We start from the raw sequence: 18,437 nt of genomic DNA on the forward strand, positions 1-18,437 counted from the left end.
GATGGACTCGAGGCATTGGCGGGGAGCTGGGGTAGGTAGCTGGGAGGAAAGTCAAAAGGAAAACTGAGGACATGCTGGAGGGGTAAAGGAGCCGCTAAGGGAGAAGCAGGTCGTTTCCACGCCACGCCCCTCCCACAGGGGTTGGAAACCCAGGATAGCCTGTTCTCCATCCCGGTCTTTCTCTGGGGTTCCCAAGTTAACCCGGTCTTTTCCTCCAGAAACTGGAGCCAGAAAACGCTGCTGGGACCCGGCTCCTCTGGAACGTCCCACCCGATGCCCCCCACTCTCAGCGCGTGCGCGCGCTCGTGGACACACACACACACACACACACACACACACACACACACACACACACACACACACACCATGCAGGCAGCTGCTGATTGGCTGCGGAGAACAGCGTCCCAGCCGGGGTTCTGAGGCGGGAGCTGAGCGGTCCTAGGAGGGAGGTGCACACTCCGGCTCCGAGAGCCCCTCCCGCGTCCCCTGCGCCCTGCTGGAGAGCGGAGCTGCGGATCCTGGAAGGCAGGTGCGGAGCCAGCGGAGGATACCGGCCAGGGTGCAAGCGGGTCCCGCCGTGCGGCGATCCCGGATCCCGCCCCAGCTGCTGCCTGGTCCCCACCCGCTTGGCAGCTGCGCCGAGCCCAGCCCGGCGAGGGGCGCGCTCATGGAGCACATGCACGCCCACCTCGCCGCCAACAGCTCGGCTTGCGGCTTGGGCTTCGTGCCGGTGGTCTACTACAGCTTTTTGCTGTGCCTCGGATTACCAGGTGAGGGGACCTGAGGGAGAGGGAAGGAAGCTGGAAGCCCCAAGTTGCAACCTCCGGGGTCCCAGACACCGTCTTGGGAAGTGCCCTGGAGCCCGCTTTGAAAAATAACAAAGTTTAAACCTTGGTGGCAACTGTGGAGGTTTCCAAATCATGATGAAGGGACGTCGTGTGGCTTGGCGGGGACAGTGCTTGTGTGGCGCTGGGCATTTTGACTTGTGGGTGTGCATCCGATCCAAAGCGTGCCCGTGTTCTCTCTCTCTCTCTCTCTCTCTCTCTCTCTCTCTCTCTCTCTCTCTCTCTCTCTCTCTCTCTCTCTCTCTCTCTCTCATCGCGTCCCTGAGGGGTCCCGGAAGGGCTGTGTGAGGCTTTGCCCCACACTGTCACCTCAGCTGGGAACACTTCTGCCACCCTATCCCTCTGTACCTCCCATCTAATGCTACATAAAGCCGAGACCTTGATACTGGCCACTCGAGTTCTAGGAGCAATGGGATGAGCCCTTGCTATCCGCTGTCTGCCCTGAGGGAGCAAAGTATCGTCTTATGGACAAGAAGTGTCAAAGGGTGCCCCTGGTCTGGGCCGGATGGGGCAGCTGGGCAGAGAAGCGCACTGGCTACCAGGACTACTGCCTCAGGGGATGGCAGTCTCCTTGAATTTACGTCTGTTTCCTCTGGCTTTACCTCCAGGTCAACCCCAGTCCTCCCTCCCAGGGCAGTTCCCAGAGAGGCAGATGAGTAGCTGGCTGGTCCCACATCTTAATGTCCTCTGGAAAGTGAGGCTGAGACTTGTAGTGAATTCCTGAAGAGAGATGAGCTGCTGAGGGAGGAGGGGTGTCTGCTGGGGCTATGTGGGAGAGCAACTGGGACCAGGAAGAACAGACGCCGCGGGAGGGGGGGGGTTGCTTCAGTTTTGGGTCTTTGGATAATCCTGTCATGCACACAATGTCATGTTCATTCCTGGAGTCACCTGCAGGCAGAAGAGAGAGCTAGAGACAGAAAGGCTGGGAAAGAGAAAAACCCCTGTCCAAGACAGAATCTCAGCCTCCACCACTTGGCATCTCTGCTCTGAGAACTTGAGCATCCTAGCGTCCTGAGAAGTTGGGCTTTAGTCTTTCACGATCCGAGAACCCTCCCTTCCTCAAACATTTAGGGACTCCAGAGCCCCTGGAAAAACGGTGTCCAACAACCCCCACTCCCGAGTTAACCAGCACAGGCAAACACAAGTTTCCTAACATGGGCTCCTGTGTCCCCCTGTGAAGGGAAGCTCTCCCTATAACTTATCCCTCCTAGGAGAGGGGATCCAGCTCTGATGTACCCTACCAGGTAGGGCACTCCTGTAATTACCTGGAGCTGAAATTGATTTCCAGCCAGGTTGCCTCTCCCTCCCCTGCCCCTCCAAAGCCTGTTCCCAGAGCTCTCTATTGGAAAATGAGTTCTTGAGAGGTTGGTTATGTGTGATGCCTGCTGAAGTGAAGAAGGGCCAGAGCCCCTCTCTTTGACAGCACCCGACCCCCATCATAGTGTAACTAACCCCCTTCCCGACCTCTCCATCTCTGCCATTGCCTGTGCTGGCCACTCGTTCTCTCGGGCATTTTCTCTACAAATTCTAAGGGGCAGTGCTGCAAAGACAAGGAGGATGACCTCCAAGAGTCTAAAACAGGACAGGAGGTTAGGAGAACAGGGAATCTCAGACTGTCGACGCCCTCAAATCCAAATGTCTTGAGCCTTTATAGTCTAACTCTCCTGAGCAGCTACGGTCTTTCCACCCATAGCTTTGGCACCCACCTTATGCTGGGCACTGTGCTTGGCATGGGTTTAGCCCAGGGCTTAGGGGTTTAAGAGAGAGAAGGGTTGAGATTTGAACTTAGATGGGGTGTGTGTTTATAGACTTAGCTAACAGTTTTGACCACCTACTGTGTGCCAACACTAAGGATGTGCCAAAGGGCTCCCAGGGGTCTTCAGGGGGGCAGTCCCTGGATTCAGGGAACTGAATGCTTCACACTGAAAGCTTCTGGCTTTAGAGGCAGCTGCTGGATTCAGAAGGATCAAAGCTCCTAGAGAAGAGTGAAGGGAAGATCAGTCTTGTCCAAAACCATGGGCCCAAAGCACTTTTGTTAGCAACCTGGAAGGCTGGTTCAAAGAGTCCTTGTCATTCTTTTAAAGCAGTGGTTCTCAGCCTATGGGTTCTCAGCCTTCGGAGGGTCAAATGACCCTTTCACAGGGGTCACCTAAGACTAGCAGAAAACACAGATAAGTAATTATGATTCATAACAGTAGCAAAATTGCAGTTATGAAGTAGCAACAAAAATAATTTTATGTTTGGGGATCACCACAACATGAGGAACTGTATTAAAGGGTCTCAGCATTAGGAAGGTTGAAGAACACTGTTTTGAAGCCATACAGAGAAGCAAACATATCCCAGCAAAAGAGAGTGCAGACTGAAGATTAATCCAGCCTCCACCAGAGTCAGGGGGTGTGGTTGCTCTGTGCCTTAGTTTCTCTCTGTAAAATGGACATTACGAAATTGTCTTTCTCTGGGGTGGTAGGACAAGTGACAGCTTTAGTGAAGATGAGGAGGTGGTTAAGCATGCAGTTCAGTGGCTGTCACCTTCATTGATTGACATTGTGCGGCTGCAGTTATAACTGTCATCCCATGGGGTTGTCAGGAGAAGGGGACTGCTCAGCAGGATCTGGGAACCAGCAGAGGGTCCAGGAGGTGCCTAGAGGACAGCACTTAGCCTGGCACTTTACCTGGAAAGTTCACCGTGGTGGTCTCCTCAACTCAGAGTCACTATCAATTAGCAAGCCCTCATCACCACTGTTGATGGAGAGACACCGCTATGGGGTGTGACATAGCAACAGGCCTTGCTAATATTGTTGAAAACTGAGATTTTAATGGAATCACTCTTCCCAGCAGGGAGCTCACTCCAGGTTTTCCAAATCCCCTACCCCAAGTGCTGTCAGAGATGTGAGTGGAAATGGAGAGATAGATGGGGAATGCCTGGGTGTTTGCCAAGAGGGATCCAGTAATTACAGGAAAGTGGCAGGTGTCTCTGGCCACACATACCCCTAAGTTGGCAGAAAGAGCTTTGAAAAAGCCATGCGGTCCAGCCCCCTACTTTAAGTAATTGCCTGTGTGGGCCAGCGCAACAGGCCTGGCATGAGTCCAAGGAATTCCAATACGAAGTATGGGCAGAGCTAGCCACTTAGGAATTCTTAGTCTGTCGGTTCCACAGTTTGCCCCATCAGTAAAATGGGTAGGAGTCGTGCATAATTACCTCCCCAGGTAGCATCTATTAATTAGGATACTCTCTATAAAAATAGCCCAAGTCATACCTCTGGTCCTAGCTATTCAGAAGACCGAGGCAGGAGGAGTTCTTGAGATGAGAAGTTGAAGACCAGCTAAGGCAGTAGAACAAAACCTCACCCCACAAAACATTCAGAATAATGCCTGGTCCAAGAAAAGCACATTTTACACAGTGCCTTCTCCGCAGCAGATCTTTTCACTCACACACTGCCGCTTCATCTCTATTACCTCCCTATTACCTACATGTGCATCTGAACCCATTTCATGGCTGAGTAAACTGAGATGCAGAGAAGTGCCACATGTGCCCTATAACCATAGAGTCAAACCAGAGGTAAATGCACCTGCTCTTTCTGTGGCATTGCATTTCCTTCCTTCCACCAGGAAGCTGTTTTCACTAATCTTGGTCCCCCAACGCTGAAGACCTTAGCAGAGAATATTGGCACCCCTGCCCTTCATAAAACTCCATCTGTTTCTCTCGCTCCTCCTTTTTAAGTGAGGGAGATGTTTCTTATTTCTCAAGACACAGGAGCTAAGTCAGAAGAGCTAATGCTGGTTGGCTTGGTGGAGACAAAGCAGCATAAAGAATGGCAGAAGGAGAAGGAAACTGTGAACTTAAATGCCTGGGGGGAGACAGCCGTGGGGTGATAGGTGAGCTGCCCTGATAGGGAAGGAACACCTCAAAAATAAACAAGGATTTGAAAGATTTTGTCTTTAAAATTTGCTTTCTGAAAGGTGCCCCAGACATGAAGGAAAGCAGAGTGAGGAAGGAGATGATAGCTTGAAATCGCATCCCACCCTACAGGAAGGAACGCTTCCACAGATGCCTACCTAGCAAGGGTGATGAGATCTGCCTCTGAAGGCTGGGATGGGTGAAGGGAGCTTGGCACATTGTAGTTACCATGGTTATTAACCAAAGGTGAAGATACGAGTAGCCCGGTGACTGGGCTGACCCCTGCAGGTGTGTTTTCTTTAACCCACAAACAGTTTTGATTAGAGAAGGTGTAATAAACAGGCTGGGAGTGGAAATGTGGGGCCTGGACCTCTAGGATTCTATGCCCTGGCTTGGGTGCTTATACCCTGTGTAAGTATGGGCAAGTGACATTAACTACGACGTGCTTCAGTTTTCCTACCTTTAAAAATGAAGCAGTAAAAAATAACAGTCCATACACTGTAGGGTTGATGTGAAGACTGAATTAAGCACTAAACACAATGCTTTGAACCCAGGAACACTCTGTAAGTTACATTATCATCATCTGAAATGTGGGGAGATTTCCCAATATGTTTGATGACACCGGCTTTACCCTGTCATCAAAGTAAGACAGATATTATCAGAAAATAAAACTATAAACTAATAAGCCTCTTGAGCATAGACACAAAATCCATAAATGGCCAAGTTACTCAATAAGCATCTAGAAGGGGTAACTCAACTAGACTTGGGTTCATCTCACAATGCCAAATTCATTAAGCATTTGACAAGAACGTTAACAAGTGAAAAAATAAAATCCAAGTGATCCATGTTAGTAGATGAGGAAAAACATTCGACAATAGTTAACAAGCTCTTGCAGTAAAAACTCATCAAACAAATGATAAAGAGAAATTATTTAACATGGAAAATGGAATCTACAAATAACCTGGGACTTCCATCACACTCAAGGGATAGAGGTTGAGTACTCCCCCAACCCCCATGATCTGGAGCCGGGCAGGAAGACCTGCCTTCCTTGCTCTTATTCAACATAGTACTGGAAGTTCTGGCCAGTGGAATAAGACAAGAAAGAGAAACAAAAGTATCAAGAGATGAATAAATTCAATCATTTCTATTCATGGATGCTAGAATAGCCTTCATAGAAAACTTAAAAATGTCACAAAGAAGCTCCTAAGAACTAACAAGTGGCTGCAGTGTGTTTGCAGAATATGTGATTAATATGTAAATACCTGCTGTTATTTCTATCTACCATCAACGAATAACTGGAAAAGTAACTTCAATGGAACTCCAAGTTCTCTTATAAAACCAGAAGAACGTAAATGCCCATTCCCTGGAGGTAGCACCTTCCATGAGCTGAAGGAAAGCGGGTCCCCTTGAAACAGGTAGTGGCATTCATACAGCTTAAAACCCTCAAATTAAGAAATGGCACAGGCTGACACACCTCCCACCCACAACTTTCTCCTGTCCGCCAGTCTTGAACTCCTCATCCCACAGGTGACTACTGTTACTGTGCCTTCATTTCTTATCGACCCTCTTCTAAGGTATGTTAGTGCATTAAGCAAATACAAATTGAGAAGTCCAACTCTCCATTTCTAATTCTGCCTGAAACGAGCACATTATATGATTGATTTGCCTCTTCTTTTTCATTTCACTGTGCCAATCATTTGCAGAGAATGGATGGAACTTGTCATTCCTTTATACAGCTGCATAGCATTCCTTTGTATCCTTGGATCCAAACTCATGTGAGCTGCTTCCTGCCAAAGTACGCAGGCACTCTGAATCTAAACAGCCCTGCATGCTGTGCCTAACTTACCCTGTGTCCTGTCTGTACCATAATCAGATACATTGGACCATAGCACCCTTCATCTATGAGCCAGACAAAGAACATTAGATGTGGAATTCTGGATTCCAGGTTCCTCTGGCAGTAACTCACTGTACGACCTTAGAGAGGTCGTTTTTTATGGAGTCATCAAAGCCACAAGAAAGGCTGTTTCTGCCTGAGCTGTAGTTGGAGACATGACCCTTAGGTGGGATGTAGCAATGCAAGTTTGTGGAATCACAAACTCCTGGTACAACTCTGCAGGAAGCCGCCTCTCCCAGCCGTGAGATAGAGTTCAGGACAATTGCTTTTAGACCTTCCCCGCCTGCAGTTCCTGTACTCATCACTTCAGTTCTGCTTTCAAGGCGGAGTGTAAAACACATTGCATGAAAACCGGATGTGGATTTGCATCCTGTTTGCTATTGTGACCTCAAACATAATATTTCACCTCTCTGAGCCTCGGCTCTTTCATCCACAACAGTGGGATATCAAGGTCATCAGTTAAGCAAGTATCTGATATCATACATTCTGCATTCAAATCCTGGCTCCTCTACTTAAAAATCTGTTGCTTTGGGCAAATTTCTCACCCTCTCTGCTCCTCAGCTTCCTCAGCCATGAGAAGGATATTAACAGTGCCTCTTCCAAAGGGCTATTTTGAAAATAAATTGAATTGTGAAAATGCTTACTTCCATTCTTGGCATGCTTGCTGTCACATGGAGTAAGAGTTTGGTAATGTCATTAACCTTCCAGGTCTTGCACTGTGGCTGTGACGATTAGAAACAAAACACACAAAGGCTTCTCACAGTCCCTCACACATGGTAGGATCTCCAGAAATAACATTGTTTCATTGTCTAATATGCCCATGTGTTCAAGCCATGTCTATGTCCTGTAGCCACACTTCGTACATGGATCTTTACCATAAATACATGGCTCTACTCACAGTGGTGATAAAACTGTGTCCTAGCAAGTCAGACAAGAACAAACCCATAACTTAGCAATAAATCCCTTCATAGGTCTAGGGAATGGGCCTTCCTAAAAGGCTTGCCTGGGTCTCTGTGTGACTTTCAGAAAAAGTTCCGGTGCAGGATGCACAGTAGCCTTCAGCTGAAGCCAGCCAACATGAGCAAGTACCATGTTCGGCTGCTGGAGAAAGTATCCAGGGTCATGAAAAGAAAGGGTCCCACCAGCAAACTTTCATGTGCAGCTAACAGACAGGCAAAGCCTGGGAGAGCATGCCAACCAATCAGAGACCATAATGCTGGGTGAGGAGCGAGATGCAGTTGTCATGAATTCAAATACCTGGAAGAAGGCAGTCAGATAATGTCTGTGAACAGAGCAGTCCAGCTTTAAGTAATGTTTTACTTCTTCAAGGAATCATGCTTCCCTGGTGTTTTACTGAAAACACGTGACTATTAATCTCTCTCATTTTCCCTCAGTGACAGATAAATGTACCAAATCTGCAAACCTTGTTTGCTCTTAATAATCACTGGCTCTCACATAACACCTACTGTGTGCTGGGCATTCTTCAAAGCACTTCTCATGTGTGAACTCATTTCATTCCTATGAGGAGTCTTGGGCATGTATATATCATCACCCATTTTCAGGTGAGAACTTTGGGTCACCTACCGAAGCCCACACAGCTAGGAAATGGCAGGGCAGCCCTGAGTGCCATTACCCAGCTTTATCACAAGGAGATGGTGGCACACACCCCGAGAGGACAAAGGACAGGTGGGACTCAAGTGGAGGTGACCACAGGGAAGGTAGGGACTGAGGTCTGCTGCCACTTGACTTTCTGACCAACAACTCAGCATTGCCAGATAGTTCCAAAACCTAGAGATCCAGATATGTGTGGAATAGCCGAGGTTTCAACATTGGCAACTAATTAAAAAAAAAATGTTTAAAACATCCTGCGAGCCAACACTTCCTGAGTCAAACCAAGCAGATCTCTCTGCAGACTTGCTATAGCCCACCAGTCTGCTGACTTAAAACCTCGGGATGGGGGAGCCACAAGAAACATCAAGAGAGACCAGTGTGGATCACAGTAGAAAGCAAAATATTGACTCTAGGTGGGGGGAAGGAAGGAATAATTCAGGAGACGCAAGGAAATATGTGGCCAAAGGAAGGCATGCCAACTCCCTGATCCAGGGAATTAAAACAAAACCTAACAGAAACTTCTCCAGGAAATACTACAAACTGCATGTTGACAAGGTCTTGGAACATAGATAGAATATTTTGGAGAAACAGAATAGTACTTTGAATCTGCCAGCCTGGGGAATTGAGATGTGGGCACAATAGACCCCCAACCTGAATTCAAATTACAGCCTCATTGCTTCATGTTAACAGGACTCTGGCAAGTGGCCTCTATGCTCAGCCCATAGAATGAGTACCATGCCTTTCTCTCAAGGCTTATGGCATGGATGAGGTGAGATCATTCAGGGCTAGCACAAGGCATGGTATCTGTCAGTCCATGGCTTCTGGATGGTTCAGATTTGTGTTTTGTTTTGTCTTCTTTGCTGAGCCCAAATACCCCCAATTTACAAAATGAGGGATCAAGACCTCCCCTGAAGTTGCCGGGCCAGGAATGGCGGAGTCTTCAGCAGAACTCAGCTCTCCTGATCTTGGCTCCTTTTCTCAGTCGACTGCTATTGATCTCCAGGTTCAGGGCAGGGATCAGGGTAGAGGTGGATTGACTGAGCTGGTGCTCAGTGACTACCCAGCACTGGGGTTTCGCCTGCTGGCATCTAGGATGGTTTTTAATGGTACTCATGTGCAGCATCAGTTCCTTCTCTTAAACTTCCTGATTCCATCAAAGGAGAAGCTCAGCTTGGCATAGTGTGTCTGTAACATCTTCTCAGTATGTGCCAAATCTCCTGGGCCTAACACCGTGCCTGGCAGTAGCATCTGACTTGAACTTAATGCCCCCCTCTTGTTCTGCTGTTACATATTTTTCCTAGTGCGAGGAACAAAACCCAGGGTCTTAAACACACTCAGCAAGTGCTATACCACTGAGCTGTACCTGGGCCCTGTATCTGTTTTTAAGGCTACCTTTTCTTTACAGCAAGGAGACTGGCTTGTGAGTCGTGGTTCTATGCTGTCTGATACAGTGACACCAGCCATGTAAGGCTACTGAGTACTTGACATTGGACGAGTGCAAGTGAGATGCTGAATTTTTCATTTCATTTCAATTAATTTGCAATTAAAATCTGATCATTTGGTTATCAGAAAATAACTGTCTGGTTGGGACAATTCGGGTATGAATTTATTCATTTAGCTCTGTTTTATGACCTCTAAATAGAGGTCACAAAAAAATCAGCACACACAAAGAGACGTATTGCAACTGTGAACTACACACTGGATTTTGAAGACAGCACAGGAAAAAAAAAACTTAAATATCCCAATAACTCACATGAATTACATGCATTGGGTGTATATAGCTAAAATATAGTGTTAAACTTTTGTCTCTCTTTATTTTTTATTATAGCTACTAAAATTTAACTGTATATATGATTCATATTACATTTACATTGGGGAGCATTGTTATATAAAAGTGTTAATCTAGGAGCTAAGCATGGTGGCTTACTCCTACCATCTCAGCACTTAGGAAGCCAAGGGGGGGCAGATTGTCATGAGTTTGAGGCCAACCTGATCTATAGAGAAAGATATCTATCTCTCTCTCTCTCTCTCTCTCTCTCTCTCTCTCTCTCTCTCTCTCTCTCTTTTCTTCTTTTCTTAAAAAAATCATAAGTTTAAAGAAATAGGACAAGTCATTTTTGAACAAAATGCAAAGTAAACAATATAATAGGTGAAACAGACTTTAAATGCAACAAAAAAAGTCGGCGGGTATTCCAGCAGGTTGGGTTGCTATAACAAAACACCATAGTCTTGTGACTTGTGACACCAGAAGCTTCTTTCTCACTGTTCTGAAGGCTAAAACCCCAAGGTCACTGCAGCAGCATTCTCTGACTCTGGTGAGGGCTCTGCAGGCTACAGACTGCCATCTTCCTGGGGGAAGCTTCCACAGTAGGAAATGGCAAAGAGCTCACTGGGGTCCTTTTTTAAGATACTGAGCCACCTTCCTGACATGCTCACCTCTCAAGGAACCTGCTTCCTAACACATCCCACTGGGATGAAGAAGTCAACTTATGTAGGAGGACATAGACATTCAGTCCCCCACAAGAGGACCATGACTAAACTCTGGGGACACTCACCAAATGCAATACTCCGAATGGAAAACCTGACACTCAAAGACCAGGCCAGCTCCCCAGCCTGACCCAGTTGGGCTCCAAAACTCTGAATCCTGTATGCTTTGGTCATTGTAGCCCAAGAAATGACTGCCCACCCTCAACACCCATACCACCCCTGAAACCTGTGCCACCCTGGAAAAATACAAAGGAAGCAGAGTACAGGGTGGATCCTCCATGGGATTAAAGAAAGGGAACATCTCTGTGGATGCAGAGTGGCCTGGCTTCTCTTGTATGAAAAGTATAATAAGCTGAAATACATTGCAAAGAAGTTAAGGACTTTTCTCCCCCAAATGTGTGCCTTCATTCTCCCCCCCAGAAAAGTGGGGGGTGACACCTCAGAAAGCATTGCCATACTTGATTTGCTTTACTAGGTCATTTTTCCATCTGCCCATTGTCCACCCAGGTTCCCAGCATTGCCAGGTGCTGGGCTCTGCATTAGCTTCATGACAAGCCCTAAAAGACCTATTCCTTTCTTGGTGACATTTACATACCACCAAGTCCACCAAGCCAGTGTGCATGAGCATGAGCACACACACACACACACACACACACACACACACACACACACACACACACACACACACACACAGGATATCAAAAACCCACTCAAAAGCAAAAATTCAGCTGTGCAAATGCCATCATACTGTGAGAGTTTATCACTGGAGAACTTGACCCAGACCAAGAGGTCAAAAAAGCTCCCCTCCAGAAGGGACACTTCAAGTCAGAATGACGGGGAAGGGAAAAAGGAGGAAGAAGTGGGGAAAGGAAGGAAATGGAGAGGAAAATAAGGGGGGAAGGAAAGACAGGAGAAGGGAGGGGGAGGGGAGGAGAAGGGAGAGGAGGAGAGGAGAAAGACAGGGACAAAGCAAACAAGCCAGGCCAGGGAGGGACTGGTACACAGAAATCAGGACAGGAAGAAGGCCAGAGTACCTGGGATGATAGGGAAGAGCATGCAAGAAAAGTGACCCAGGAAGCCAGCCGCTTATGAAAGCCAGGTGAATTGCTCTGAGCTGGGACAAGCCATTTTCCAGTGTGTAAGCCAATGAGTCCGCCAGTGACTCCTCTCCCCCTCGTTTGCCAAAACGCTTGGCAGTCAGCGGAGCTGGGGGAATTGCTCTTCTGCTACAGACATTTCTTATCATTTCAGCTAAGTGCAGAGCAAGCTATCGGCCCTGTTAGTTCAACTGAAGGACTGTAGCCAGATGCACAAACACACAGATGCAACACACAGAGAGACACATGTGGATACACACCAGGCACGTGCACGCACACATGGATACCCTAGGCAGAGACACACAGGCACTCTCAGAGACAGGTGCACATACATGTGCACACACACACACCACTGCCAAAGACATAGAATGGACTGTGACTCTATCCTGACTGCAGCTCCCTACCTTTAGCACCCAAGGCCTCACCTCCACAGTTCAGCTCCTCAGAGTGCTTACCAGACACTCCCTGCTTCTGTGAAGAAATACAGTGACTTCCCTAAAATGCATAGATTGGTACAGCATTTGGAAGTTCCAGGGGGAACAAGGCTGTAAACAGGACAAGGCTGAGCAATCCCTAAAAGAACCCAAGGTCCATAGCCCTGTCTCTCACAGAATATGTTCTCAAATCTTCTTTCCTCCATGTTCAGGACCTTTCATAGACTGGGCATGCTCTCTATATTAGGAATAGCAAAGAATACCCGGGAGATCCCTGTACTTCTCCAAACTACTTGAGAGACAAATGGCAAGCCAGTAAGTAAATATATAAACAAAACCCCTTGAGGTACTGATGTGCACTTTGGCAATAATGTCACAGGGAAAGGTGGCAGAGAGCTACATAATAGAGTGCCAGAAAAGGGCTCCCAGACAGGTGATGTTTAAGTGAGGTCTGAGAAGGCGCCAGCTGCGAGGACACCAGGAGAGGGCATGACAGGCAGAAGGACAGGCAGGGTGGAAACCCAGAGACAGTAATGAGGCGGCACCAAAACCCAGCGTGGCTGGATCACACTGGGCAAGGAGAAGTGGTCCGAGATGAGAGAATAGGCTGTGTTCTGAAGGTGCTTTGCACAACTGGATGCTACCGTGCGTGTTGCTAGACGACACAGAGTCTTTAGAGCAGGTGACTTGGTCTAGCTTGCTATTCAAGCTTTCTGTAGATATTAAGTGTTGGACAGTGACAGGAGAAAGACGGAAAAGAGGGTGAGGATCCTCGCAGTAAAAGAGAACTCAAGAGCACAGGGGGAGAGAGGGTACTGTGCACAGCGTTCACAGTACAGCCACTGGCACTCAGCAGGAGTGAGGGTCAGAGGTCATATCACAGCCAGCCTCTTGCAGCCTAACTCTGCCCCATTCATCATCCGTTGCAGACTCCAGGGAAAACAGAGACAGCCAGGAGGAACGGGCAAGCCCATGATGTCCTCAGACCCCAAGGACATTTCCGCCTGGCTCTTGGGAGCCGTGGCTTGGTTCCCATGGCCCAAGGGAGAGCTGACATCTTGACTGTGACTATGGATAAGTCTTGCTTACGATCAAGCTGTGGGCGTCCAGAGTCATAAGCAGAGAGGGAACGGGAGCCTGCTCTGAGTTGTTGTCATCTGACAGAGGTGAACAGGATGGAGAAGGTCACCTTTGGCACTGTCATTTGACAAATGAATGGGATGGAGTTCTGGCTAGCCAGGCATTGTCACCGTGACTGCATTCAGCTCTGATGATAGAAAATCTGGCAAGACATTTCTACCACAAAACGAAGGTAGAAATTTCAAGAACATCTTGTGTGAACAGATGTAGCTCATGAAAGGGTGGGACTGGTTGCTTCTTAGGTCTTCTCAGTGTAGACCGGGCTTCAGAAGTTCCTCCCTTGAGATAAGACTTTTTATTGTTCCCAGCACTAGATACCACCCCCCAAATGTTAGTCAGATGGACACTGGTTACCACCCTCCTCTGCCACCCTCACTTCCTTTCCCTTAAGAGGGCTGAACCAGCACCATCCCCCACCCCCCACCTCCCACCTCCATCCATCAGCAACCAGAAGATACATTCTGAAATGTGGGAAATATATGCTTAAGCTTCCTTTGATAGCAGCATCTTGCCTTAAGTAACACTTGAAGACCAAGCATAACAATCCATAGTTCTAAATGCAAGTATGGCTGCATTTAGGAGGCAAAAGAGAAGAGTGTGAGCTCAGGGCCAGGTCAGCTGGACCATAATATCTGTATTTCCCCTGAAGAGCCTTTTCAAACTGTCACACACACACACACACACACACACACACACACACACACAAAAAAGAAAACAAAAATTAGAGCCAAAACCAATCCCCTCCTTGAGGCCAGGCTTATGTTATGCAGTTCACCATACCTCTCCTCATTGCTTCCAAGCACACAGATTTTTTTTTCAAATGTCTAATGTTTTGTTTTTCCCTCATTTTGCCTCTAAAGGAATTGAAGTTGGCTGTTTTTATTCCTGCCTCCAATTTGTCTACATGTATTATGTACATCACATGTAAACACACACACACACACACACACACACACACACACACACACACACACACACACACACACTCATTTGTTTACACCTTATCCCACTTCTTCAGCCATCCTAAATGGACTTCTTGTAAAAATGGAAGTTATTAAAATTTGGGTTTAAGTTCCAACTGGACTTCCTGCCCATGTGTAACTAACATCTATAAATTTCCATGTCATCATCTGTAAATGAGGGAGAATGCTCATCTAGCTGAGGCCAATACATGAGGCGACATACACAACAGACTCTTACCAAATAGAAGTCTTCCTTTCTTAAGCCATGTAAGGATTTCCTATTAACTCCCCAACTGGGCTGTTCAGGCTACATCGTGAAGAACCATGTTCAGTTTCTGAGATCCAGCTCTGAGTCAGGAAGGACAACGATGGAAGGGTAGACAAAATGAGCATGGTATGCGTTGTTCTCTGCCCTTGAAACCTCACGTGCTTGCAAGACCAAAAGGCGAATCAAAACTCGTAACAATAGGTGACCTGTTCTACAACAGGGGTGAGGGTGCTGGGCGAGTAAGGTGTTCACATCCCTGGGGAACTCAAAAGAGAAGGGCTCGTCTTTGCCTGGGAATGTAAAAAAAAGATGCCTTGACATAGGTATCTCTTACACTCAAATGTTCTGTTAGTCCTTGGCACATAGTTACTGTTAGTAAGTATTGGCTGGACGGGTGGATGGGTGGATGAATGGATGAATGGATAGATGGATGGATGGATGGATGGATGGATGGATGGATGGATGGATGGAAGATATGTGGATAGACAGATGGGCATATGGATAAGTGGACAGGTGGGTGAATGGATAGATATATATACTGAAAGATAGGTGATTGACTTCTAAATTTTATAAGTATATTTTTCATATCAGCCTCTAAGAAACTTGAGACATTTCAATTATAAGTATCTTTCTTAACATCATCATCATCATAATTATTCTCATCATCACCACCACTACTTATTGGGTACTTAATATCTGCTAGGCATTTTCTTCATGCTCCTCACTTAATATTCACAGCTATACCTGGGAGCCTGGCACTTCCATCATGTCTACTTAGCAGATAAGGAAGCAGATTGTAAAAGAAAGTGACCTTCCCAAGGTCATCCAGCTAGCAGGCAGCAGAGCTGAGGTGAGCAAAGCCTGCCCATCACTACTTGTGTTTTGTGCTTGCCCATGGGCCTGCTGCAGATGTTGGCATTCAGGGCACGGGACAAGACAAATGCTGTGTCTACTGACCTCTGTCTTGGTTCACCCTCCCATCCTGGTCTTTGCAGACATTCTAAGGAACTATATCTTCCTTCTTGACTGAGGACTCTTCCAATGCCCCCTTTGCCCTCTGTCTAAGCAGGTAGTTTAATTACTTGAAATCATTTTTTAACCAAGGACACATAGGTGAATTCCCTCTCCACACCATACTAAGTTACAAAATGGAAATTACGTCGCTTCTTTTTTTCCCATAAACTAGCATATTGTGATCAAACAATTCTCCTAAAAAAAATCTCTCCTCCTCCAGACTTAGGTTTCCCTTGTCGCCCTTAAAGGGGTTCATTGTGAGCCAGGACTCAGCATTCTAAATCCAGTTCATGTAATGAATGCTTATTGGCCACCCAATCCATGCAAGATACTATTCCTAATGTTTACAGAATCATCAGTAACAATCACTAACGTTAATATAGTGCTAACCAATATGTAGTGAATGAAAACTTACAAAGAACTCATTCATTATGTAACAGAAGCTCGGCAGAGTTAAGTGGCTTCCCCAAGCTACTTCTAGAAGGCAGAGTTGAAAACTGCAACTATATGCCAGGACTGCAAAACCAGGGTTGTAACATCCATGACTAGTACAAGCCTTCAAAGGCATCGATGTAGAGCCCACCCTGTGAATCTTGAGGGGGAGGTTCTATTATCTATTCCCTTGAGAATTATCTACTAGCTACTGGTGCCACAGAGACAGAGCTGGGCTTCTGGTGTTAGGGAAGGTACAGTTAGTTCATGGGCCAAAGATGAGCCTTGCCAGCACCAGTTGTGGGGTTGGTGGCAGTGCCTGGGAGAGATGTGTTCTGCCTATTCTCTGGAACCCACCTTCTTCCTTTTTGGGACCCACCATGCCTGTGCGTGCTGACCACAAACTCATTTGTCGTCACACACAGCCTAAGCAGCTCTCTCATGAGATTCATGACGAGGCAACAAAGAATGGGCTGGAGAAATGGCTCAGTGGTTAGGAGCACTGGCTGCTCTTCCAGAGGAGCCAGGTTCGGTTCCCAGCACCCACATGGCAGCTCACAACTGTGTAACTCCAGTTCCAGAGCATCTTACACCTTCACACCAATGCACATAAAATATTTTTTTTTCAAAAAGATAAACTGACAAACTATTATTATGGTGTGTGAAATAGTCAATATTTAGCCACTTTTTACCTTTACAACACCCTTTGTGTATGGCTTTGCTTCTTACCACACAGTAGAATGACTCATTTAGAGAAAAATCTCAGGGTGATCTCACAGCCCCAAAGAGTGGCAACTCCGACATTCATCGCTCTCCACATTAGCTCGATAGCCAGAATCTGCCTCACTGCCACAGGAGAGTGCATAGAGATGAGGGGGGAGGCTTTGTCTTGGCTCACCATTTCAGAGGTTCATCCATTACGTGGAGCGGGACACAGAAGAGCAGAACTGCTCACAACCCCGTGGCCAAGGAGTAGAGAGAAGAGAAGTGCGGGGGCTCTCTAGCTTTCTCCTTTTCCCTTTTGTCATATGCAGGTCCACAACCCATGAGATAGTGCCACCCATATTCAGAGAGGTTCTTCTCTTCATTTATGCTTTCTGGAATCACATCTGCAGAAGTGAGCCTCAGTTTCTAGGTGATTCTACATCTTATCTCATGACAATTAAGATTAATCATCACAATAACTAATGTTAACTGAGTGCCTTCTCTTCACTGCGCACCATTGTAAGTGCCTTATACGAACTGACTGGTCCAATCCTTCTAAATCCATGAAATAGACACTATTTTTTTTTAAGATTTACTTTTATTTTTCTGTGTATGAGTGTTTTACATACATACGTAAGTACACCACGTGTGTGCATGGTATCCATGGAGGCCAGAAGAAGGTGTCAGATCTACCGATGACTGAAAGTCACCACGTGGGTGCTGGAAACAGAACCTGGGTCCTCTGCAAAAGCAACAAGTGCTTTTCACTGCTGAACCATCCCTTCGGCCCTGATGTAGGAACTATTACTAAAACAGAAGCACCAAGTTGGGTGTGACGGCTTCACGGTCACAGCAGTACTGTGGCAAAGCCGTCTTGCTTCCCAGTTACTTACCGGGTGTCGTAGCCTTCATTCTTATTTGCAGCAGGAGGTCAGGGGACACATGTTGGTATTGTTTCCAACATCGCCCCAAAGGCTGTTTCATTCAAGTCATAACCCCTCTATTCAGATATGGATATAGAAAGTTGAGACTCCATCTGTGGACATGCGGAAGTATCTCCACCAACCAGGAAGAAATGTTTCCCCTGAGAGGGGTATTTAATGTCCCCGTGGGCTGATAGGATTGGAAGCACATTTCTCACTTTAGTAAGACCAGGAAAAAATAGTAGAGATGTGAGTGTTGCTGTGAGACTTTGGCTGCCAGTCAAGCTGCTTGAGGACCCAGGAAACAAAATACAACCAAGATAGGAAGAAAGTTCTGTCTCTACCCCCGCCCCAAATGTTGCTGCCCTCTGGTAAATGGTTAGGGTGTGTGCATGGAACCCTCCTATCCTATTTTCTGATCAGTCACAGTTGATGTATTCGACATTTTTTCCTCTTTTTTCTCCATTCCCTTTGTAAGTTTTCAGTTGATCCTTCTGGGTTTTGAAAAATATAACTATCTTTTCTGCAACTAGTAATAATTATTATAATTATAGTAGCTTCCACCTCTTATTCTTGGTCCTACATTTGACTCCAGTTGGCACGTAAGTTTGGATTCTTTATTAGAAACATTAATATGTATTAGGTAAATTAGTTTTTACCTACAGTATTTTATTAGAATAGGGGAAATAGTTTTTGACCAAACAGACAGAATGGCTTTGAGGACAGC

At 46.6% G+C, this 18,437-nt stretch overlaps 1 protein-coding gene across 1 annotated transcript in view; it reads left to right on the forward strand.

Annotated features, from left to right (window-relative positions):
- The first annotated feature begins 293 nt into the window (after positions 1 to 293).
- Gpr139 (G protein-coupled receptor 139) overlaps positions 294 to 18,437 on the forward strand; it is a 44,987-nt gene continuing 26,843 nt past the window's right edge. Inside the window, exon 1 of the mRNA XM_052761975.1 lies at positions 294 to 770. Coding sequence (XP_052617935.1) covers positions 668 to 770 — 103 coding nt within the window. The 5' untranslated portion in view covers positions 294 to 667. The remainder of the gene's footprint in view (positions 771 to 18,437) is intronic.

The sequence above is a fragment of the Peromyscus californicus genome, unplaced genomic scaffold (genome assembly GCF_007827085.1).
Source record: "Peromyscus californicus insignis strain IS unplaced genomic scaffold, ASM782708v3 Scaffold_4__1_contigs__length_199733344, whole genome shotgun sequence".
NCBI lineage: Eukaryota > Metazoa > Chordata > Mammalia > Rodentia > Cricetidae > Peromyscus > Peromyscus californicus.